General features: G+C 38.4%; 1 protein-coding gene across 5 annotated transcripts in view; it reads right to left on the minus strand.

Moving 5' to 3' along the window:
• The window catches only part of LOC107083923 (calmodulin-binding transcription activator 1-like), a 401,719-nt gene that overhangs the window by 218,940 nt on the left and 156,817 nt on the right, over positions 1-25,962 (minus strand). For all 5 annotated transcript variants that reach the window (XM_015373494.1, XM_015373495.1, XM_015373493.1 and 2 more), the window contains one exon: positions 17,377-17,444. In XM_015373494.1, coding sequence (XP_015228980.1) covers positions 17,377-17,444 — 68 coding nt within the window. The remainder of the gene's footprint in view (positions 1-17,376; positions 17,445-25,962) is intronic.

Raw genomic sequence — 25,962 nt, forward strand, 5'->3', positions numbered from 1 at the left:
AGGAATTGGCTGTTTTTCATGTCAAGTGTCAGAGCTGTTAGCCTCTAGAAGCTGAGGTCCACACCAAATAGACGTGATTTTAGATAAGGCGCCCATTGAGCCATGCCCTCGACATGGACTCCCTCTGGCCCAGATTTCTCTGCCACTTTCATTCCCCTTCTCTATCTGGCCTGTTATCCTATAATGTCTAGACACATCCCAACATGCACCGCTCTAACTCAGCCGATTGGGGTTTCTCACTGTTTTCTTAAGCATTTCAAAATATCAACAAAAATCAGAAAACTGCAAAGCAATGCCAACAATATGTGTCCCTCTTTTTCTTACAAGGCTGCTCTGCATCAGATTTAATAGTGACTTTACCATCTCAATCCAAGTCTAAGGAATAACTTATCAGACAGTCTCAAGTCTTGACCAAAACTGTATAGGCGCAATGCACCAATCATTGACACATGAGGATTTTAGCATGTAAGGGCCAGTGGGAAACTCAGTAAGCTTTTATTTTAGCAAAGAATTTGTGAATCTGGAGGCAATGAATGCCTCCAGATTAACAATTTAGTTATGTGGCTACATTTATCAGTTACAGGAATGTTCTGTGTGTTAACCCCACTGACCAATAAGTGAAGGGTGGATGCAACAGATTAATATCAAAGCTAATGGGATATCCTTTAACCCTGCTGCAGTAGAGAGCACTGGTTGCAATGAATTATCTTCCCTACACACAAAGCCAGAGCTTCACAATTATGACTGATCTCTATTAAATTACATGGATTGAATCAGAGATCCTTAATTAGGCCCCAATAAAAGTGTCATGTGGCTTTTAAAACCTCTGAGCATGCCGTGATTGAATAAAAATGTGAAAACATACTAAATGAAATTGGTGTACCGCTGAGCCTGCGCCCCATGACTCTTGAGTAGAGCTGCAAAGCAGGGGGAAATAAAGTGAGGAAAAATAAGAGGGAGAAGAGGGATGCAAATGCAAGAAAGAGCGAGAGCAGAGTCTCAGAGCAAGTCACACCTCTTTGCCTCAGAAAAGCTCTTAAATTCCATGTGTGACCTGAGGGAGAGAGCTCTAAAGAGACAATCCACGATCCTGTGATACAGAATATGACTGTTGCTTTGAGCTAATACAGTCTGCCATAAGCCTCACTAAAAGGGCTGTTAAAGGTGTGGCACAAATACCCAGGGATAAAGGGAAAAACCCTGTATATGAATGTATGTTTGGCATGGCAACAACAATCTATAGATAAAAGATAACAAAAAAAAGAATCCTAATGGAAAATTTATATTCATGTAGATTAGAAAATTCGATGTTGATTCAACTGTGTTTTATGGTAACAACACATTTCTTTGTTACAATAAAGATAAAAGAGACCTAAACACTGCAGCTTAATCACTGTGTTCCTTAGATGTCATGAAATGTTGTTTATTATATTAAGCAACTTGTGTAAAAAGGCTCTTGGGACTGTTTTAGTCTCTTAAGCTGCCTCTTCACAAGACTGCTAAAGACAGAAAGAAAATGATGGCATGATTCCCATGACAACACAATGTTGATCAGGTAAAAGGAAAGTGCTCTGGTCAGATTAGACCAATATTTCTTGGACCACATAAGTAATGCTCTGTGTACCAGTAAATTGACACCCTAAACACAGTGAAATGGAAGAAACATTATGCTGTCTGGATTGCTTTCCTCAAAATGCACAGAATTGTTGGTCAGAGTCGACGGGAAAATTATAGTAGACAGCAAAAGACTTGAAACTGGAGCAGAAGTTGACCTTCAAGCAGGAGATTGATCCTAAACAAACAGCCACACCTAGAATGGGGCTAATTAAATCAAGGCATTACGGGCCTGATATTCAAAAGGTTTGCATGTCTTAAAAGAGGTGCAAACATGTTTGTACACACAAAGCAGATCTTCAAAGAAGGTGCAAAGTAGTTTGCATTTCAATACACATATCATATTCAAATGACAAAACAGAGCAAATTCATGGTTGGAGGATTTGCAAATGTTAATATTTACCAAAGGTCACTTAACATTTGCAAAGTTATTTCCCAAATCCAAAACTCTGCCACAGTTCTTGCGATTTTTTTAGTGCTTCTAAAAGTCAGGTACAAACTGATATACAAAAATATATGTGGTCATTGTTGCCACTTTAGAGACATTGGTACAATGACAGAGGATGGAGAGATATTCATTGCACATTTACAGATTTGAATCTTCAAAAATAACAATGGCAGAATTATATTTATAAAGAAAAAAATCTATCCAGGTGGGCACAAATTAAGGCAGGGGTATTGTGGGCATTATTTTTTATAATCAAACCTCAGTACTAAAATTACTGAAATAAAATAGTGTGGCATGTCTTAAAAAATATACTAAGAACACTTATTTCGTATATGTTTGCACCTATTTATATCTTTAGGCTCTGGTGGTCTTTATTTTTGTCATTTTTTGAAAGAACACATACAGGAAATGGGATTGGCGAGAATGGAAGACATGCAGAACAGATCACCAGGTATATGATGGCCATGTCATGGACTGTACACATGGGTCGCATGCTTAACTGCTGTGTCACCGCTGCGCCCGATTATTTTCTTATTTATTTATTCTCTTAATCATTATTACGTTACATCAACATACAACTCTCTGTTGGACAAGCAATATCCTCAAAGCGGTTTGCACGTCTTAACATTTGCACAGCAATCTTTGTAGATTAGCTCTTACATCCCCACTTATTGCATGTACTAAAAAGATATTGAATGTGAAAGTAAATACCCCTTCTTTGGAATCTTTGAATTTAAAGTCCTATGTCTTAATAAAAGACAAGACATAAATTCAAATAAGAATTGTAGCGAGACTTTAAAACAAGAAGTTTTTGTAGAGTCTCTTCATTGTATCTTTCAGCCTGAGTGATTTTGCAAGAAAGAGAGGGCGGAGATGTGGGCCTCTAAAAGTGCAAATAAGGTAAAGATTTATACCAAAACACTAGCAGTTGTAACTACTGCAAAGAGTGGACCTACCAGGTATTGACTCAGAAAAAAAAAAATGATACAAAACCACACTTGTTAGTTGTGTATTTGCACTAACTTTTTCAAATCCATGTTAAATTTAGAATTACATGTTGTTTGCATTGGTTTACTCCATAAAATAATAGAAAACATCACTCAAACTCGCTTTCTTGTTTTGTTTTTTTCTTGCTGAAACCCTCCTTGCAATGGCAGCTTCACTTTAAAACTGCATGTTCACTCTTCAATAAGTTCCTGTCTCATTCTCAGAGGACCTTCTGCTCTATAATTTAGGACTTGCTACTGAGGAAGCAGCCCACTGTCTTGGTGAAGATGGTGTTCTCCAGTCAGAAGACATCCTTGTCTGTCACACATGCAGACACTGCTCTGATGCAAATTCTGTGTGACAGACGAAGTGTAGTCCCCTCCATTCCTTCAAAGCACACCCTCAGTTTTCTCAGCTTCCTGTGCCCTCCTCCTCACAGTTTCCTTTGGTCCCAGGTTGCCTTTGAATACCAGGTGTGTAAGAAGAGGTGGAAGAAAAAGATTGCGGTGTTGCTGCCTTTTCCTAGTCTTGGTGGGATGGAGGAGCTGCATCCATCTTTAAGATCAAACAGAATAAACTTAAACATAGCCTGTTCCAGCTTAAAAACAACTGACTGGTTGGTATGGCTGCTCATCTTTATTATCACCAGGATTCAACTTATTATGCATCCTAAACACTTTGTACATAAAAAACGCATAAAAAATAAAAACTTCAGTGAAAAAGATTAAATGTATAAAATCACTGCAGTGAGCCATTCTGGATTTTCTTTTTTTTTTCTTGCACTAAGGCGAATTCATCTGAGACTTTCTTCTTTCTAAAACTGGTACATAATGCTTCCCCACTCCCCTGGACCCACGCATTGCCTAATGTCAGGATGGCCAAAAGCTTTTAAGTGCTTTGAACCTCTGATAACCCAAATGCTTGGTCTCCCTCCTGTGAGCCCTGTGTTTGTCATAAAAATGAAATTCACAGAAATAAAAAGCAAAGATGGGGGATTTTCCGACATTTTGGTTGCTGGGGATTTGACATCTATAAAGGCATTAACGAGGCAACAGAGAGCAAAGAGGCTCCAAGGATGTGTTACATGATGACATGAAAAAGGAAAAACAGGGAAGTGTAAAGCTGAAAAACACATTGTGGGAACAACACACACCAAGATTCCTTTTTTGCCCTTATGTCGTCTTGTATATTTGTTATGTAGTGTGTGATGTATTCTTACTTTTTGGAAATATGCAATCCTAAATGAAAATAGAAAAAAAAAAAAAAAAAAAGGAAAGAAAATCCAGATCTGCTGCCACAATATGAAATGCGAAAACAAAAAACAGCCCCCAACCACCTTCCCACTCGCCTCTAATCCTCTCATGCCCTAATTGTGGGTGCAATCACCCCTGATTCACTTCTTCAGGAAGAGAAAAATAAAAAAAGCTAAAGCTCTAGCTGAAAACAGACCTCCCTGTCTCTCTTTCAATATGATTCCTCGCCAGAGGACACCAGAACAGTAGGTGGTACTCTCTCTCCATTTCATTTCACTTTTATCTCACTTCCCCTTTGCCTCTCCATCTTCTTGTCATTTCAAGCACTCTTTTCACTCCCTCCTTTTCTCCTACTGTAAACCGCCTAGGGTGATTATGGATTATGATGGCAGTGGGTAGAGGAGGCAAACCCTGTCCTTTGTTTCTTTAAAATAAGTTTAATATACTATTATCAAACACATAGAATCTCCTTTACACTGTTAGCAGTGGGTTGATGGTTCAACAAAACTGACCCTAGAACTTGGTTATATGAATAATAACAGATAATGTAATAATTTCCTATGACTATTACTGTTCATTTAAAAATTCCTGCATTTCAAGTATACAAAGATATGTTAAAACTCCTCTTTAAAAAGAAAAGATTTCCATGACTGCCTTTCATGTGCCTGGGCTTATTTAAGATATCAGAAGGAATTCCTAGAAAGCTGGAGTCTGTGTTTGAACACGCATTACTCTGTTGGAACAGAGGGATGCCAACCATTTCTTTTGGTATGTAAATATGTCTGTCACACCCTTGTGCTCTCTTTTTCAGGGACAAAAAGGAAAATGCACATTGTGGGCGATGGTCCATATAAAAGCTCTGGTATAGCTGCATCATTATCTGAAGGCATCTAGAGCAGTAAAGCTTAGATCAGTTGGTTGCATTCACCAGAACACTTTTTTTTTTTACCCTTTAAGCGGTGTCAACTTGGCTGTGTCACTGGATATGAAAACATAACCATTACATAACATAACCTATTCTGAAAGTATGGAAGACACTAACTTTAAAGGGTGAGATCAGTCTACTTTAGATGGCCAATTTAAAGAAATATCAAAAACTGGTTAATAAAAACTGGTAAATTTTGGCAAGAGTTATATAGATTTACATAAAGGCAGTGTCGTTTGTCTTATTTAAAAAAGATATGATGTTGCTATGACTTAATTTCAGCTTTTCTTCTTACCACATCAGGCAATATCATTTTAGACCAAACTATAAGCATAAGGAAACTACTGTGTAATGAGAAATCAATCTGGAGAAAAATATATTATTATAACAGAGTATAACATTTATAATTAAGATATTAATTTAAAAAAAGACAGATCAAAAGTGAAACGTATGTCTTCTGACAATCCCCCAAGAATTTAGGGAAAAAACATGTAGGAGTCACTATAACATAAAACTGTTAAAAGAGACTTCTATCAATCTTAACCATTTTAAAAATAAAATCAATAAATATTTTTTTTTTCTGCCTCATTCTGAAGAAGACATAAATATTAATTAAACCATCTGCAATGGTTCTCACCTTTCCAACTGTGCATTTCACTGGAATGTGCATGACAAAAAGGATTGAATAATTTATCAATTGTCTTATATTTGAATTGATTAATTCAGCTATGCAAAATTAATACATGGCTTACTTGCCTGCACCATCCTCTACCATCTTTAGTGAAGTAGTTGAAGCAGTTTGGGCTTTACCTTGAGTAAAGAACTCAGCTGGGAAGAGGGCGGAGGTGTGCTGGCCCCTAGGTATCAACCTCATACTGATGGTTCATCAGAAACAACTGACTATCCTAAAGGATTAAGTTAAGAACTACCTCTGAAGAAGCTTTACAAAGAACAAATAAGGAAAAAAAAATGTATAAAGTAGCTAACACAAAGCTGTTTAATTGTATAGTGCAATTTAAACACAAGCTATTTCATAGTGCTTTACAGGGAACTGACAAAACACCTAACAAAAACATATTAAAAACAAAGAATACAATATACTAATATTTGTAAAAAGAATTTTCTTCTGTTAAAATCATTTGAGCTAGTGATAGGTCATGCTTTGTAGCCAATTGTGAGAGCCGGCCACCCTTTATTTTTCTTTTACTGCTCAATCATCTCTCAGTGGTTCCAGCCTACTTGTGGCAGAACAATGTTTTGACTGACAGCATAGTGGTCTTGTGGACAATCACAGGTGTGGGATCATACTATTTTGCAAAACCAGAGTTGATCTCTATTTCGGATACGGTTTTGTTCGGTGAAATTGTTTTCGCAGCGATTTGTTTATTTGTTTTTTTATTATTTTGAATGAAAGCTAAAAGTTTCAAAGAAACTACTAAACAGTGAGAATGTCTCGTTCATAAAAGAAAAAATATATATATACAATTACAAACACTTGATTTATTAACATACAAAACATTCCTATTTACCATTGTAATGTAAAATAAGATCTCACTGATAATCAAAAAGAAAGCCATTTTGGAGCTGAAAGACCCAGATTCATTTTGGGAGTTAAGCCAAAAGAAAATAGCCAAACTGAGCATCACTAGTTCCAGCATCAGATTTAAAATAACAAACACCTTAAACTAAAAGTAAATTGTTAGAAATCCTTTTAAAAAACAATAGATAACTGCTTCTCGGAATATAAGTGTTTGGGCACATTTTAGTGTAACTTACCCAGGTAATATCACTGTCCCAGTAGCCTTACTCCCAGTGGTGGTACGTTTTTAAGATTACCACATAATTGTTGTAGGGAAAGGGTTGTAATAAACACTTACTATAAAATACAATAGCTTTAAGATGCTTTGAAATAAGACAGTGGACCTCAGAATGCATACATTGCAGTCACTTTATCAGGAATAAAATTATTTTGATATTTAATTTCAGAGATCTCCGAGCAGAAGAGCTCCAGGCTGACAGGTCGCAGCAGTTGCAGCTTCAGCCAGATGTTCGAAAGCTTCTCCCCTCTAACTGCCACTTGATTTTGGCCCCTCTGTAATTCCTTGTTATCTGTTTGTCTGGGCTGAAGGTGAGAAATAAAAGGTTTATTATGTGTGGTGAATTAAAGTGGGGGTGCACATTTGCTAATCGAATAACAGCTAATACTAAAGCCGGTCAGGCAACATTAGGTTGTGATAACTGTATGACTGATACACCATTTTGATTTGTTCCACGCGGCAGCAACTATCTCATCTGAGTGTGGATAGTGGATTGTGAGTTTAATGCAAGTAGGACACATTAGTGTGAGACAGACGCCAAAACTGACACAGACATGACACCTGTAATGCAGTTCAGCACTTGACCTCTGAAGTTTACAGTAAGCATTAACACTGCTTGTGGCCTTTTATTGTGGGCAATCTAAGGCACACCTGTGCACTATTCTTGGTGTCTAATCAGCATCTTGAAATGGCACACCTGTAAGGTGGGATGGATTATCTCAGCAAAGAAGAAGTTCTCACTTTCACAGATTTAGACTGGTTTGTGAACAGTATTTGAGGAAAATGGTTATATTTTGTATGTGGAAAAAGTTTTAGATCTTTAAATTCACCTCATAAAAATTGGGGCCAAATCAAAAAAGTTGTGTTTATATTTTTGATTAGTGTATCTTTTAGCTTTAATTTAAAACAATTTCTGTTACTGTTCAGGTATTTAGGTGTGTCAAAGTTATTAAACCGGTGAGCTGAACATTTCAAGTGTTAGGAGGGGCATCTGGCATAAAGAGTCTTCCATGTCTGTTTTCCGGCTGTAGCAATTTGGTCAAGCAACCCCTGAATTAAGGAGCAGGTGAAAGGAGTCACACAGCCGAATATAGCATCGCAATGCTTCCTCAACTTGTGCATTTCTTTTTGTGGTAATAAGGATTAAGAAGGTCTTGATGACAGGAGGGGTATAAATGGTTTACAGTAAATGGGGTTTCTTGTTTAGTCTTTTAAATTTGAATCTACATGAATGTCAATCACATTTTAATTGCACTTTTGGGACAAGAAAAGTTTTTCATTAGCCCTTTAGATTCTGACCATCTACTCATAGATATTATGGACAAATATTAAATGGGGCTGTACTTTATAATTTGTGCTAGGAAGAGATAGATATTGAATAAAGCAGACTGACAGCAAAGCCTTGGGAACCCCCTATACAACCATTAGATGTTTTCCAAGTAACAGAGATTCACCTTAAGTTTGCCAAATTAGATTTAAACTATTCAACTTCTACCAGGTGATCCTTTCTAAGTCTATTACCGATTAAAGACAAGGCTTAGGGGTAAAATGACAACAAATGATTGAAGGACATCAAATTGATGAATAGCAAAGTGTAGCAGCAGAAAAGATCTACAAACAATAATGGTCTCAGTACAACACACCTTCATGAGAAGGACACGCCCAAGCCAGGTGTCGGCACTTGTCTATAGATGGTTGTAAAGCTCTGAGCTGCCATATTACATTTCTAAACCATTAATGATGCCACATGGCAACTTATCATCCTATGTACTTCCTGTACTGAGAGACTCAGAAAGGGCGAAGAAATGGGACAGAATGTGTGTCAGTGTGTGTGTGTGTGTGCATTTGTGTTTGTACACTCATGTTGTGCTTGTTCTTCACTGGTGATTCACCCAGCTCTCTGGCAGGAAGCCAGGACCTATTTTCTCTTCTTTACATAACAGCAAACAATATCATTGAAACCGTGTCCTTTCCTTTCTCTTCCTCCACCTCCTCCTTCTGCTTTTGTTCCCCTGACGTTTCCCTGTCTCCCTTACCCTACCTTCCTATCTGTGCAGGACCTTATAAAACCTCACTATGTTTTTACACTCTGCAGTTCCACCACAGTAACATCCATGAAATCAAGATGTGACGGGTAAGGAACAGGTGTTCTCTGACCACACCCAAAGCGTTTTTTGGTAGAGCACAGAGCAGTGCGTGGGATGTAAACCTGTTTTTTAACTGAAATGCCCCCTGGGGACTTCCTAAAGGCCTAGAACGCACTATCCGTTACACCATATGCCTTCAGGACAGTAACCAGCTGGGTACCAGGGCAAGATAAGCCGAAAATAGGGATTCAAACGCAAAATTCTTACTGAGCTGGCCAACATACTGCCATTTGGCCTCAAGAGAGTACCATAATGACGTGGTAGAGAATGCTACATAAGGGGGTGGAGAACAGAGGGGAGACGGAAATTGAAAATCAAAGAGGGAAAAAAAAGAGGGACAACAGAATACTTGATTTTAAGGTACACTTGGAGAGGAATCAGAGTGTTGTGTCAGGGTTTGTGTAGGAGAGGTGTAGGAAGAGAGTAAAGCCGGGATGGCTCAGTGACTCAGGTGTGAATAGTCATTGGGTACATCTTACACTACATGAATAAGAGGGAGCCAGAAGAAGAGACTGGGACAGTATATAAGGCAGTGATAGTTGGTATGTGTGTCTCTAGGAGGTAGATTCGATGTACCAATGGTTTAGTTCATGACAGCCAGCTTGCATGCTGCTCACTGGTGCAGAAGCGCTAATTGAATTAAGTCTTTATTATCAGGCTGCAGAGGCAGCACTTCTCCACATCTATGCCCGTTTGGCTGACATTTTCTCCTTGAACACCTGCTTGACATCAACTTCCTCCTCTATTTATTTATCCCCCTCTCCTGTGGCCAGTTACTGGCTACATTCCTCACACTCATCCATGCCGTTCTCCAAATTGGCATACTAAACAAAAACAGAGGTACAATTCTTTTATGCTACTTTTTTTATCCACACTCCACAGTGCTATTTAACTTAGAAGGTCTCTGTTAGATAACGTTATTAAAAAGCAACAGTTTAGCAATAACTGCCACCCAAAAATGGCAGATGCTTAAAAACAGCCTTTCCTGATCTTGTATTCCCTGGTCTTGATCAGAAACAGTTTTGAGCAGAAAAGGAACACAAGCGATTAAACTAGATGATTTTCTCTGTTCTGTTGAATGGCTTCCAGTGGGCAAACCAGCCTGTGTAGTATACAGGAGCCTGGATGTGAACTAACATATATCTAGTCTACTGTTCATTTCCACTAGCCCCAGGCTAAGGCTGCTTCCCTGGGTTGAGATTGGGCATTACTTTAGAGGACAGAAATACAGGAGCCACTATTAAGTTGGCTAGCAGTCTGAGGCTCATGAACTTGGCACGACAGTCACTAAAATCTATTGACAGTTTGATTCCTCTTCTCAGGTGCCCCAAACCATAGGACTTTTGTCTATCTGTAAGTTAAATCCATTGCCAACCTCCCACTACCTCTATTTGTTGTTTACTCACTCTTTTTCTCTCCTCATTCTTCCATCTTGTGTCACCTGAATCTTTCTCCATTCCATCTCCTTGCTCTTTCGACTATTTGCGTGAAAACAGTTGTTCCCTCACTCCTTTCCCCCTCTGCTCATCCATCACCATCCCTCCTATCTTCATCTCATCTGTTTGCTTCTTTTATCGACATGTTTCCATTTTCTAAACTGCTCCTGCTCAATCAAATTCACTCTTCCACCGTAGGCCATTTTTCATTTTCTCTTTCATTCACTCTTAGCTTTATGCTCCAGGTTTGCCTCACTGCTGTCCACTCAGCTCTCCCTGGTGGGCTTTATTCCACATAGCCCACAAGGTTACCAGGTGGGCCTTGCTGTCCTTGTCACGGCTGTTGACTGGGTGGAAGCAGCGGGGTACAGCGTCCTTCAGGGCCTAATACTTTGAAGCAGCAAAATGTCAGCAGTCCCTTAGTTTAACTTTTACTGGATGAGTTTGGGATAGTAACGACAGTACAGGTGAAGGACAGGCAGAGGAGAGAGATGAATACACTGACACCAGGCCACGTTACTAAACTGTCTCTTTTCGTTTACTTGACATGATGGATTTATTTCATAACTGCAGCTTGGGTCAGTGCCACCAGGCCTTCTGTCCTGAATCCAACATAATTTTATCAAATACCTCTTCATCCTTCTTGCCTTTGTTCATGTTTGCATCGCTCCTCCTTTGTGCCATCCCATCTCTACATCCTAGTCCCACTGCTCCTGTCCTTTCTCCCCTCTCCTCTGAAACTCTGCCAGTGAGCCAGCCAGTGCCACAATGCATTAGGACCAAACACTATCAGACAAGCTTCTCAGGCACATCTTACACACCAGTCTTTCTACTCTTCCATGCATACATCAACAGAAAGTCCAGCCCTTCACACCATCTGCCGGAGTGGGTGACAGAGATTTAGTTTACACATAAGGCTAGGGGAAGGTGTAATTCACAGTGGCAGACTTTACCCAGCACTACCACTATAATCTTAAAAAAGATAAACAAAAAAATACACAGCTCTATCAAAGAACTTTGCTGTTTATGTCTTACTACTGACATTTTCAGGTATAGTAACGTGATGGCCTTACTTAATAAATGTAATAATAAGAAGGTAAACAAGATAATTATATATACATATACATATATCTATATCTATATCTATATATATATATATATATATATGTATTTTTTAAGGCAATGGAAGTTGGTGTTCTTAATCCAAAATCCACATACCAAAGCCTTCTAGTTGCAGCTCTGAACATGTGCTGTGATCTTCATATATTTTAGCCCATTAAGCAATTTATGACTGATGTTTTGATAATATCTGAAATCATTGCAGTGATCTAATCATAAATCAAGGAATGACTAAAACCATAACCAAAACTGGACAGTGGATTTTTTTTCATAGTGATTTTGGCATAATTATTTTGTGAGGCAATGAAATGTAACAAGAACATACCTGTAAAAATGTGTTCTAGCCTAGGTGGCCCTCAATTTGATGCTAGATTTGATGTTCTCACTCACATGCAGTGAGTGAAAAACCATCTGATACTGTACTGTATAAGCTCATTCAGGTCCATAATCCACTCTCCGTGTTCGTAGTGATCTGGTCAGTTAATTTATTCTATTTTCCTTTATTTCAAAGTGTTTTTCAAACTGTGATAAGAAATCCAGGACTTGCTATTCTCACAGCCCATTGTTGTTTATATTTATTTTGGCCGGGGAGTTGCACACGATGGCCCCAAAAACTGGAAATGGCATGCATTGTGACGTCTAGTCACAAGCCTTATTTCATAATTCATGTTATCTTAAAAACTAAAGCAGCACAAATAACAGTTTTAATGCCACAAATCCGCATAAATGAAGCACTTAAAGAGTAGACCACTTTGGTTCGAGTCAGAGATTAATGGTGATATCATCGATTTAAATTTTAAATGATTATATCTTAAAGATGCTGTGCACACCAGCAGACTTCCTTTAGGTTCCAAAGTTAAGCTGTTTCTGCGGATTGAGGCAGGTTCCTCAGGTAAGAGCCACCGTACCGTTTTGTACGTCAAAGTGACAGAGCCACTGCCTGACCAAGGACAGAGGGGAACATTTATGTTTCGTATTTTCTTGCCTCTACTTGCAGTGGAGTGAGCTTTACCATATGTATAGCAGCTTGATAAACTTTAAAGAACCATTATCATTTAGAAAGTATGGCGGGGTAAGGTGGGGGTGCATCCACAATACTGCAGTGGATAATGAAAATAAAGCAATAATAAGAAAATATTTTCCATAACGCAATAATAAAGCTGTATTTCTTTGCAAATATCTTTTGAATAAAATAGAAAAAACAATATTTGTGGCCATAGGCGTACTGTATCAGTATACTTGCATTTCCAATAAAATCTATACACAACCTTGTGCCTTGTGTGAAATCTTATAAGTTAAGTTTTTGGTTGTAACCTGACTAACGTATGGAGAAAAAAAAAAAGTTTAACAGTCATACTTTGCAAGGCACTGTAAATATCAATACACAAAGAAAAACACAGTTTCCTTTATCCACACACTAGATTCTGAATAAAGTCATAGCCTCTTTACACAATAGCAAACAAAACGATCATTAGTAGATTTCTGGCCTTTTAGTTCTGCTTCTTGCTGCTGTTGGTGTACCGGTGCCTCTGGGGTGGCACCACAGCTGTAGGTTTTAATAAAAGCATTGTCTTTGGAAGCTGTCTGAAGGGACTGGGTTTCATTTTGCTGCAGTTGCCGTAGATGTGAGAGGAGAGGGCTATTGTGCTGGGACACAGGGGCTACGAGGTTCAGTGTCATTGTGGGACCCTCGAAGGAGAGAATCTTATTGTTTGATAGTTTCAATATACAATCTGTTGTGTGTGTGTGAGAAGGAGAGAAAGTCTGCCCCCCCTCCATTCATGTAAAATGTCTGCTTGTATAAATTTGGGTAAAACTCAAAGCACATAGCTGACACAGTCAACTACATCAGCTTTCTAATAGGTTCAGAGCATGTTTTCATAAAAAAAAAAATGGAAATCATATCAATCACTGCTCACATGCCCATTAAAACCCATCTTAACAGGAAGGTCGCAATGACTTCTCTTCATCTTTATTTTATTCCTATACTCTAACCCAGACCTTAAATCTAAATCACTACCTATGTATATGATCCATATGTGATATTAAACATGAACTTAACTCATTTCAGAACTGAATGCTATGGCCACCCCTTACCCAAAACAGCCGTTTACTCATGGAAACCAGGCTTTAGTCCCCATAAGGTGGGTCCACCCAAGTAGTAGTAATTATTGTGATCTTTCAACTGTAACAACTATTAGATCACAAAGCAATCATACAAACAACGAAAAAAAAAATATATATATATATATTATTTTGGATTTGAAACAGACTGCATTTAACCAGTACCATTAACAAACAGCGGACGCCAGAAATAATAATCCTTTGCTGTTATTTAATGAAACCATGCAGCAGTTACAGGATGCTCAGCATAATGAGTTGTCTCGCCATGAAACACAGGTGTCCATTAGGTCTTTGGGCAGACCAATCTGTGACAACGTTCAGTCAACAGTTACTCCATCTGTCAGCACTCAAATACCTTGGAACAAGACCCTCAAGGGGACATTTGTGTCATCTATGATGGACAATAACTGCCTGCTCTCAACAGGAGCACAATGTTACGCCTATGATGAGGTCAAATCAAATGTTAATGTCTAGATTTGAAAGCGCAATTCTTTACAATGCTCCTGTTTTACCTCTGTTCCCACAGGTGCCTTCAGATACCATCAGTAGAAGCAACATGGTGAAATCTTGAAAGAGGCAAAAGAAAAGAATAAGTATGGCTATCCAGAAATCAGCAGTAGAGGAAAATTCTAATTGTGGCTATAAGTGTGTTCCCTCCTGCGGAGCGAAGGTGCAAGGTAACGGCCATCTTAAATCACAGCCTGGCTGTGGCCTTCATTAAAGCCATAATGCCAGGCTCTCCCTTTAATGGAAATGGAAGGCAGAGAGGCTGTTGGTGTAAATTAAAGTGTAAGCCCCGAGTAGGGAAAGATTTCCCCAGCTCTGACAGGTGCAGCCTGAATTAGCTGTAGTGCTGTTCGTGCAGTCAGTGGGAGAACACTGGTATTGATTTTAAGCACTGTTGCACTTCCTATCTAAAAGGGGATGTGTATTACTAGAGTTAAGCACATCAATCACTCAGCATTCCACCACTGTCCCCTAGCATCCTTCAGATTTTGAAATGATAAACAAAGAACAGACCAAAACAATAGAGGAGTGTGGGGTGCATCATTGCTTTACAGATGATGGTCATAGACATCAGCATGATTCTCACAAAATACATCTGTGCGTGCAGGCCATTGGTCCACTTCATTTAATCTTCCTTGTGTTGACAGGATGCCATCTCTATTCAGGGCATGTCCTGCATTGTGTGTCACCTTGGTCAAACAGCTGGCGTCAGCTCCTTGAGCTCTGGCTGCGGCTCACTCCTCTGTTTATGACCTGCATGTGTCAGAGCAGTAGCATGCGTGCAGTGCAAGCAGTGCAACACTGTGCTTCTCTGTGTATGACCCCGCTGCTTATCTCTGCTTTCCATCATACCCCACTGCCCCAGTCTAGAGATGCAAGCTGGGGAAGAATTAGCCTTCTTAGCCTACTCCCCACAGGGGTCAACACACTAACAGACATGCAGACAACACAGCCACAGTCTGACTCATGCACGTACCTTACAATGTGCAATGCCAAATAATACAGCAGAATTAAACCATAGGTGTCCTATGTGTGATCTACCAAAGATGACCTTGAACATGAAGCTTTTCACTTAAAAGCTGGCAATCTATCAGCTCCTATCAATCACAAACAAGATGTATTCTTTCACCCTGTAACATTAATCACTATGATCACCCTTTCGCTGAAATAAAAAAAATAAAAATAAAAAACACCTTAAAACATTTTTTTCCTGTACCTACCACTACAAAATATATATATATATATATATATATATATATATATATATATATATATATATAAAAATAAAAAAAATGAAATACAAACACACACACACTGTGTCATGGATTGGTGGTTGTGATAAAGCATTTGATGTGTGGTCAGGTGTTTTGTTATATCTGTAAGTAGACTTTAGGACATACTCCCTGGTGACACATCTGAGCTACCACAACACCTGCACCAAGACATGGTCAACATGAGCCACCTGAGAATTGAGTAACAGACCCTCAGTGGAGACAGGATGTAGCCAGGAGCATCTTGGAAAGACTTTGTCTAAGAAGTCACAGCATCAAACCTTAGGCATTTTCAGGCTGTCTTGCCCTGTGCCAGGATTTGTGACGTTTTGATGTTTGGGTTAAAAATAAGGCAGCAAAGATTTAAACATTCAATTCTGTATACAAATTACCATATTACTGAATATGTGACATAAAAAAGTGCAAATGGAGACTGAAAATTGTATAATACTGTAGATGGTGTATACAAGATATAGGGATTACAACCTTACAATTACAACCTTTTTATATGTTCTCTCTAAGATCCAATGCAATACTTTTTGGTTTGTGTTTGTAAGACAACAAATTAGGGTAGAAAAAAGCTTAAGAAGTATGATTATTTTTGGAAAGCACTGCATGCGGCCCAGCATCTGAAGATGTTTAAGCTTTACACTGAATTCTAATTAATTGAGCAAGCAGTTCTACTTGATTAGTAAAAAAAAACAAAAACAAACAAAAAGCAAGAGAGCACAGGGGTCTTTTAATCAGTAATTATACAAGCAAACATTTTCTAATTGGCAATGGCTTTATGCAGGACTCTTATCAATGCCTCTCGAAGGCAGAAACGGAAAGGCCAGGGTGAGCCACGGGTTCTATGTAAATATACCCAACATACATTCATAAATGTATAATGATTGTCTGAGGTACCAACATAGCAAGAAATGCTGTCTGACAAAAAGTAAAAGGTGTTAGTTTTCAGAAAATTTTGAAAAACTGGGCGATGGGCTGCAGCAATGATCGGTCGGTCTCACAGTTTTGGCAATAGTCATGACAGCCTACAAAGGGGCCAAGGTTGTGAATCCCGCCGCTGTCTGATCTTAGTAGATTAACCAAAACAACTCAAACAAAGAGCAATCTAGTGCTGTCAAGTGACTGTCAAGTCACATGCATTATTAATATTCATCCTGGATTTGGTGCATGCATACATTACACACTTTATTGCCACTAACACACAGCCTAACATTAAGTTTTATGGGTTGAAGTTAAATGAAGAGCCAAGGGGATATTTTTTCATCTATATGCATAAATTAACGAGCTTCATGAAGTGCAATCCAGGAACCCCTACACATTTCCAAATATCATAGTTACTCTTGGCATTTGATTCCATATGTGGGTGTAACTTGTGACCTCAACTGCTGCGAGCTGAGTGTGCTGACATATCCAAATGTATTAACACACCACTCAAAAGCAGATGTTGTGCTAATGCCTGTTATGTTAATTGGCATGCTAAAAGGCAGTTATTAGTCAGTAATAATATTCTGTGATGTATTTGAAAACTGTGAACTTTTTAAAACTGAAATCAGAAGCATGCAAAATGAAAGAAATCCACCCTGAACTTGAGAGGTGTTGTGCAACTGCCTTAAGAAAATATGCTAAATTAAATACGGTCATTTTAACGCCTTTAAGGTAATAGTTTGTGCATTTTAAGAAATGTATGTTTAAAGGAGTGCAAGAGGTTCATTGTCTTACCTTGTTTTAGGGGATGTCGTTAGCCACTCTTCATGCTTTTCAAATGTTATCAAGTAAGCTGCAATCTCCTGTGAAACAGAGAGAAGAGAAAAGGCTTAAATATGTCATCTTTAATAACTGTTCTCTTGTGTTTGTAATACGTTTGTGAAACTGCTTCATTGATATTCAGTCTAACCGTCAGAACAAACACGGGAAAAGATGGAAACAGGGGCAGTATCGGGGAGTTCAGGCAGGTAAACGCACCCGGATAGAAGTAAAATGAAAGACAGAAGTGGGATGCATCTGAGGTCAGATCATCTTCTGAGACCATCTTTGTTATGAAAGCTTTGATCAAGTTCTCCTCTAAGGACATCAAGGTGCTCTCAGAGAGATTGACATCTCTGTGTTTAAGAGCGAAGAGCTTTTAACATTTTAGGTCCGATCCTCCCCCAAATCCCTTTGATCTGCCCTTGACACTCCTCCATGGATCAATCCTCTCTTTAACCTTTGAATAATAATTACATGCAAGTCTCACAATATTGACATGCATGCATACTGCTACTTCAGAAAAAGCTGTAGATCCTTTAGAATCTTTTGTGTACAGATGCTATAAACACTAAAATAGTGATAAAAAAAACCTAAACTGCCACAGGCACAAATAGAGATACTTCAAACACTTTCTTCTTACCCAATTTTACCCTGCCTACTGCATCACTCTGAGTGGAAGGATAGAGCACGTCAGACCATACCCAGGCATTTTCCCACCAAAACTAATCGACGGAAATAAAGGAACATTGGATAATGGTTGACAACCTAATAATTACTAGTGACAGCCAGCAATTCAATCTTCCCTAGAACGTTGGTCGGACTCTTGAATAGAACAAACTACATAGCCAGACTTTATGCCCCCTTGTATGCAAAGTTTTGTCTAATTTATAAAAAAAAACATGTTTTCCTTACCAGAAAAGATTCTAAACAAAAGCAATAAAAAAGGAACCTTGACTTTTGTTTGAGTAACGGGATAACACTAAGAGTATATTAAGTTGGCGTTCCAATTTTTAGTTGGAAGATTGCATCTTACGTGTAACCTGTTCTTTTTAAGTAAATTTGAGAATAGAGACATTGCTTTTTTAAACCTGCGTAAAACACCTTTTTCTCATTGATTGTTGGTATAAGCTCCAAGCTCAATGCAAACCCAAACAAGACTAAGTCGATCTAGAAAATCCATGTATGGATTACTAATAGAACCTCTACTGAATGTATTAGGAATACAGCCAGTAATAGTTTTCCATCACATCAAATATATTCCAACATCAGAATAGGAGAATCGAACCCTGCATAATCTAAGTACTAAATCTGATATAACATATTAAAACTTAAGATAAAACATGTTTCCATGAAAATAAAAAGGTATCATAAGTATCAAACTGTGTTTCAAGAATCTCTTTCCAGTGTGGAGAATCTAATTTGGTTTGAGAATTTCAACTTTACATGATAAATGCAATCTAAATTCCTTAGTAAAAATGAGCGAGGCCTTTTATTTCCTATATCACTATAGAGTTTTCCTATGACATGTACATTGTATTTGGAGGACTCTGTTAGTAACCCTTTCAGAATAGCTCCCTGGATATAAAACCTTATCATCTTCAGAGATGGCAAAAGTACTCACTTTCCGTACTTGAGTAAAAGTACAGTGTTACTTGTGTTAAAAAATACTCTGGTAAAAGTGGAAGTACTGATTAAACTTCTTTACTCAAGTAAAAGTAACAAAGTACAGGCTTGTAAATTTACTTAAAGTATAAAAGTAAAAGTAGAAACCACTTTTTTCATGCCGTTGCCTACATTTTAAATGGATGTCTGCCAATAGGACTAGATCTCCGTTGTGTTCATTTTCAATCATCTCGTCGTCCATACTACTATGCTAACGCCACCGCCACCAAGCTGCAATGATTTGCCGCCAATGAATACCGCAGAATCTGTCGATTCATCTTGTAGTGGTGCGTCAAATGCAACGTAGATTCCCATCCAATTAGATTGAATTTGGTATTGATGACGTGAAAAATAATAACGGTAACTCCATTGAAATGATTCAAAACTAAAGTAACGAGCCATTTTTTTTAAATGTAAGGAGTAGAAAGTACAGATATTTGTGTAAAAATGTAAGGAGTAGAAGTAAAAAGTTGCCATAAAAATAAGTAGTAAAGTAAAGTAAAAATATCAGAAAAATCTACTTGAGTACAGTAACGAAGTATTTGTACTTCGTTACTTCCCATATCTGATCATCTTCCAGACAATTGGTTGATTGTCCATATTTACTGGGATTTCATGAAACAGACAAACAAAAAGTAAAGCACTGCATAAAACAATGGAGGACAAGCAGCTGCTGTGAACTACAACAACAAAAACATATCAACCTCATTGCTTCTTGGCAATCCTGAGACTCAAAGAGTCTTCAAAGAACTTGGGTATGCACCACGGCAAAAGGGTTCCCATTGGCTCATCAATGGTGTGTCACATGTGTGACCTGGCAACGACTCAGCCGACTGGTGATAGCCTGTAGGGAGGCTGCAGGGTGTTGCAGTGTGAAGGGTTCCCAGGCTGGCAGGCGTCCCAGTGGAAGAGGGGGTGCTAGTAAGACTGGAACTGTTTCCTACAGGAGCAGACTGTGAGATAATGCAGCGCTGATTAACTTCCTATTCTCTTGGCTTAATGACCAGAGGCTCAAAACCATAACGAGAAAGGAGTGACTTAAAAAAGATAGTAAGGGGATAAGGGCTTACTGGAGGAGGTTCAATTTAAAAGAAAAACAGCAATAATAAACTTGAAATTAAGGAAGCACTACAATTTTGTTGAAAGAATTAAGGTAAAAAGGGAACACTTGGGGAATGTGTAAAGTTAGCCCTGACATGAGGGGACAGCTAATTAACTAATAGCAACATTACTTTCCTCTGCGTATTTGTAACTAAATCACATCAGTGATTAAATTAAATCGTTTTCTTCCTCTGTGCTCATTTTGGGAAGGATAAATGGCAAGAAGAAACCTGTTCAGTGACCTCTGTGCACCCAGCCCTTTCATCACTCTTCCTTTAAAATTGAGCCAGAGCTTCTGTCTCAGCGGACAGTGGTAATATAGAGGACCACATGGCTTCGTATTATGGAGAATCCAAAACAACTAGGAACTACAAAAAAAAAATACACATCTACCTTCAGCTTTTTTTCTCCCCCCCTCTCTGGCTGAACAGATGCCAGGGATTATTCCAAGCCCCCGACCAGCCATAAAGGTGCAATAATCTTATGGCGAGGAAACAAACAAAAACAGACGTGCAGCCATTAAACAGCTGCAAGGAGACAAAGTTTGCAACGGGCAGCATTATGAGAGGCTAGCGTACGTTCAGGTTGAGCAAACACGCTTGAGGGTTAGAGCAGAAGGTGGGGAGGGGGGGATACGTAAGCAGTGCGCTGAACACTGATGGTTCATCAAAGTCAAAGAAGCTGCCGTCAGTGCTCTGAACTCTATCTCCTGACCTCGCTGCCTCCGGCCTGCTCTGTCTTCGGGGAAATATTCAGCAGAGGCACTGTGAACACACACCTTCTACCTCAATTGCCCCGTAAAGTAAGAATCAACCTTATGTAAGATTGTTTCTACTTCACTTTTCTACGCCTGAGTCCTCCCATCTGACATGAGACTAACAAAAGTTTTCTCTCTAGATATTACCCCCCCCCCCTTTCCTAAAACAAGGCAAACTCCAATTCAAAGCTGATTTATGCGAAGAAAAATCAACATATGGTAGCAATGATGCAGAATGGGGGAGCAGACAATACATCCTCCAACTTACACGGGGATTTGCAAGAAATGTGGTTTTCAATTTGCCAGAGGCCTCATTAATATGAAACGTTTATGATTGCTATAAATATTTCTATTTAGTTCTGGTGTCCCTGCCAAAGCTACGGCACTCTGACAGAAGTGACCACACCTGAAGTCGTAGGAGCAGTTGATGACTTAAGGAAGAGGCACAAGTCTTTGTTCTTCTATCTGCCATGCAACAACCACAAGGTCTGATTACTGGTTACCTACCTGAACATGGCACTTGATTAATATACTTTAAGTAGCTGTCACTCCTGCGCTTATAAATATGCTCTCTGTTGCCATATCCTCCAAAAAAACATCATTGAAAACTCTACTTGAGGAGGAGTCTCTTTCCCATAAACGCTAAAGTGAAAAGGAAAGCCACCACAAGAAAATTTCCATTCCAAGATGACTGACTTTTACTGTCTTGCTTCTCAAATGATATTTCAACTCTGAAGGTGCAGCATTTCCTCAGGAGAGAATCACCTTTTGAAACGTCTATCTATTTGAAATCAGAAATGACACTGAAATATTCATCCCATTTTATGTCTTTGCATCAATGGTGGTTGGTGGAGGAGCAAAGGGCAAAGAAAAAATGTGTCAGTAAAATGTAGATGTTTAAAATCTTCTCATATCGTAATGGCTTTATATTTTACATTGACTTTAACTGTAACTGTTACTTTCTCATTAGAATAACCTGGAAATTTTCCTAATCTGGTTAGTTCATACTTCAACAAATGTCATTGAAACATGGTGTCTGTTTTAGAAATATATATCAGTGTAGATGGACTATTCCTAGATGACCAGAGCTTTCTTATCAGCACATACTTTGATTTTTGTAAAAACAAAAGAATTTGTTGAGAGGAGCCTAAGCATTTGGATGAGAAGCCTGATCCCTTGAAACAACTGCCACTGAGTCATTAGACAGGAAGAGATGAGTCTCTTGGCATTATCTCGTTAATGATCAGACACTCTTAACACCATCCGTAATGTTTCTGCTTTCCTTCTGCAATTTGTGACTTTGAGTCGATCAGAACAACGCTGAGAAGGCAACAAAACCTTTTAACAAAGATATTTCTAACAATCAAACATTTTGTTTAACAAAAACTACATAGTTGCCTTATAGTAAATAAGAATAGTATAAAATAGTTATTATATGTTGACATTTGATTTTGAATTTGTTGTTATAAGCCCTTCCTGAAGAAGACATCAAAAGCATCTCATCTAGACCAATGAGAGAAAGGAATGAAAAACTTCTGCTGACCAATCTAGAGTCCTTTTTCAAATTAAATTTTTATCCTTTTTTATTTGTTTTTTTGGGGGGAAATCAAGGCCCCAGAGCCTGAAGTGTTCAAAGGCAGTTATGAATTGGTCAGCCAGGTCATCTTATGGTATTCCCTTTTCCCAAAAGTCCAAAATCAACACTGCTTTCTATTGGAAAAAAAAAAAAATAGCATTAACTATTGCTTCCCTGTGCTGAAAAGCCCAATGTAGATGTCAATGTCAGTTTACAGCATGAGTTGGCACCTGTGCTCACTGTCAAAGGTATAGAACTGGTTTAATGAACCCAATGTCACTGTGCTTGATGCGCAAGAAAACTGGCCTAATCCAAACCCTTAAAATAAGCTATGCCATATTGTCAAGAAAAAGACGCCAACAAGTAAAGACAGCTACCAAAGCAACCCAAACCTTGATAATAGCTCAGCAGAACCCAAAACTGCTCAGCTCCATGCCATGGCGCAAGGATGCAGTAACTAAGTGTTGTGGCCATTTATGCTACATTTTAGTAATTTCTTATTTCTAGCAATTTAGTTTTTCTCTTTTGGTATATAAAATATATTTAAGTTAATTTAGATTCAAATGTGTTATTTATTTTTTACATTTGGAATTGTTTGGAGTAAGTTCTTAATTGTTAGACCCTCCCATTAATTAGAGTGATTAAGAGCACACCAGGTGTTGGAGGATGGTTTGGTAAGTGTCTAGTGTGGACGGAAGGTTTTGAAAAATGATTTTTTGACCACTTTTTTGGGAGCTTAAAACATTAAATTTCGTTTCTACCAAGTTCCAATACATTTGTAGTAATTGTTTTTATATATATATTTTATTGCTTTTACAATAAGTCAAGCTAGAAGTGCGTACAAAAACAAAAATCCCCTGTTACCACCCACGGCCTCCGTTGGAAATTTTTGTATTTTATTTTTGTAGAAACAGAAGGCTGTAATACTAAGTATTTGGTAAATATACTATACATTAGTGAACACAATTTTAAAAAAGCTTATACGTTTTGTGTTTGTAATTGTTTTTTTAGAAGTTGTGTGCAGTTTTCTAAGAAACAGAATTATGTGTTTTTTTATGTTATAAGAAACATCATCAATATAAGAAAAATGTATGTATTACTTTGGGTGAAATGTTTCAATACAATACTGTATATGTTCATTTTTCTCTTTTACATTCTAATTTATCGAGAGTTGCATGCCAACTAAAAACATCACAATTTAAGGAACTTAATAAAACAAAGAATAATCAATAATTTTTTAAAGCCAACCAAAATCAGTCATAATTACCTTAAAGGCAAAAATATGAAAGGATCTAAAAACATATGTTAGCCCATTACAGTATTGTTCAAGTTATACTGGTACTCTAGTGACACTAATGAAAAAGGCACTTAATAAACAGCCATATTAGAAAAACTAAGTTTAGAAACATTATTGATTGCAGTAAAAGCTTGAGCTAATGAAATGAATATGAGAGAGCAGAGTGATGTGAAAGAATAGATGGAGAGAAAGTCTGCTTAGAGAGAAGAGCACAGCGCCTCCAGCCTGCCTTGTGGTGAAGTCTGGGGAATGCATCCTCAAAGCTTTGACCTTGCCCTGTACTTGAAAGCAGGAAGTGGATGAGAAGGGGGGGGGGGTTCAGATACAGTGAGAGGAGCCCTCCCTGATGACCTGGGTTTTTACTGTTGAGTGCCAGGTCATCTGATATTTCCTCCAGGGCAGCCCAAGAAACCTACCTGAGCAGGGCCAGGCACAAATGGACTGGTGATGTGTTTGGGGAGGGCAGAAGGGTTTGCTGAAGCACCAGGCAATCACCATACTACACACACACACATACACAGACACGCATGCAGAGACAAAAAAAAAAAATGCAATTAGACACAGATGGAGATGAACAGAGGAGAGGAGGATGAAGGAGGAGGGTTAGGGAGTTACTGAAAATAGGGGAAGATAATCAAAAAGAAGAGAAAAGGAAGAACATTTCTTTTTTTCACCATGAAAAACGGGATTTAAAACAGCAGAAGTGTGAAGGTATGGTGATTAAAGAAACTGTGCTTTGGTTCGATTCTGCTAGCAAAAGCAACTAAGTTTAATATCATCTCTCATTTTTTTGTTTATACTTCATGAATTCTTAATGCTCAAAGAATGATGTATCACCCTCCATATCTTTGCAATCTCAAATGGTCATATTCTTCTTTTAGAATAGAGAAAGTATTCAGGTAGCGTGGAAATAATCCAGCCACCTGTAACCTCCGGCTTGCCCCGACACCGTTTGAGTGTGTGTTATGGGCAATGCAAAGGACTCTCTATTAAGACAAATGGTCAGGTTAGGGGGAAAGAAGGAACTTAATGGAGGTGAGGTAGAAGAAAGAAAGACTAAAAGTGAGAAAGTTTGGAAAGTAAAAGGAAGCTACAACAGAGTTTCCTGTTGACAGATGCACTTGGCATCTGGTGCAGAGGAATGAGGCTCTTCTACGAGTCCCAGTGCTAGGTTAAAAATATGCCCTCTACACCATGCTGCTCATAAGGATCTGCATGGGGCCTCCCTCTCGACAGGGAGGAGTGGAAGTCACACTGTGTCCACTGTTACTCCTCTGTGAGGAGGAAAAGAGTTGTTGTGCACCATCTTCCAAATAAACGGTAACCGTCCTGCATTTTGACGGCTAGTGAATCAAAAATTAGTACTGGTTGAAATCACTAAGGAAATACAAAAATATTTAAAGACAGTTTAGATTTCACAGAAAATCTCATATGTGCACATATCTGCACCTTAAGTAAAGATAATTACTAAACCTTGCAGGACTAGTATTTCATGTAATTTCATGTAATTTCACTAGAGCAACCTGTAGTTGTAGGGTTTATGCTTCTAAGAACATAGAATCCCATTGTCATAAGCCCCTAAATGACACACCAGTCATTCTCCTGGGTTGTTGGAGTCTGTTGCTTTGTATGGGTTTTGTGTTTAACCATAATCATAAATGCTCTCAACATTTTGGTTATCAAAGGTATATATATCATAGTTTTCTTTTCAGCTTACAAGCATTTATAATGATATTCTAGAACTCATTTCACACCTTGACCATCTTTATCACGAGGTCTTTCCTATATTCTTAAAACATAGTTTCAAGCAATATTACTCTGTGCATCTGTTACTTTTGATCTCCTGCCTTCCAGCTTTCTTTAGAATTCCAGAACATGGAGGCAGCAAGGCCAACCGTCCAGCCCTACATTATACATAGTTTTGAGATCAATTTGGAATTGATTCTGGATACTGATGCTTTCCAGTAGACGCCCAATGCTTATCTTCACCTTTCTGCTCGGCATGTTCGTCACACAGCTGTTGTAAAATACAAAAACAATATGGGGGGGGGGTACGACTCTTAGTTCTTAACACCTCCCTGCTTCCACAATCAATGCTACCTACAGCAGCTGACCTGCCAGTACTCTATGTTGTCATTTCCATGCTGCTTTTATATGACACACACA

This window comes from Cyprinodon variegatus, unplaced genomic scaffold (assembly GCF_000732505.1).
Source record: "Cyprinodon variegatus isolate N-32 unplaced genomic scaffold, C_variegatus-1.0 Scaffold87, whole genome shotgun sequence".
Taxonomy (NCBI): Eukaryota; Metazoa; Chordata; class Actinopteri; order Cyprinodontiformes; family Cyprinodontidae; genus Cyprinodon; species Cyprinodon variegatus.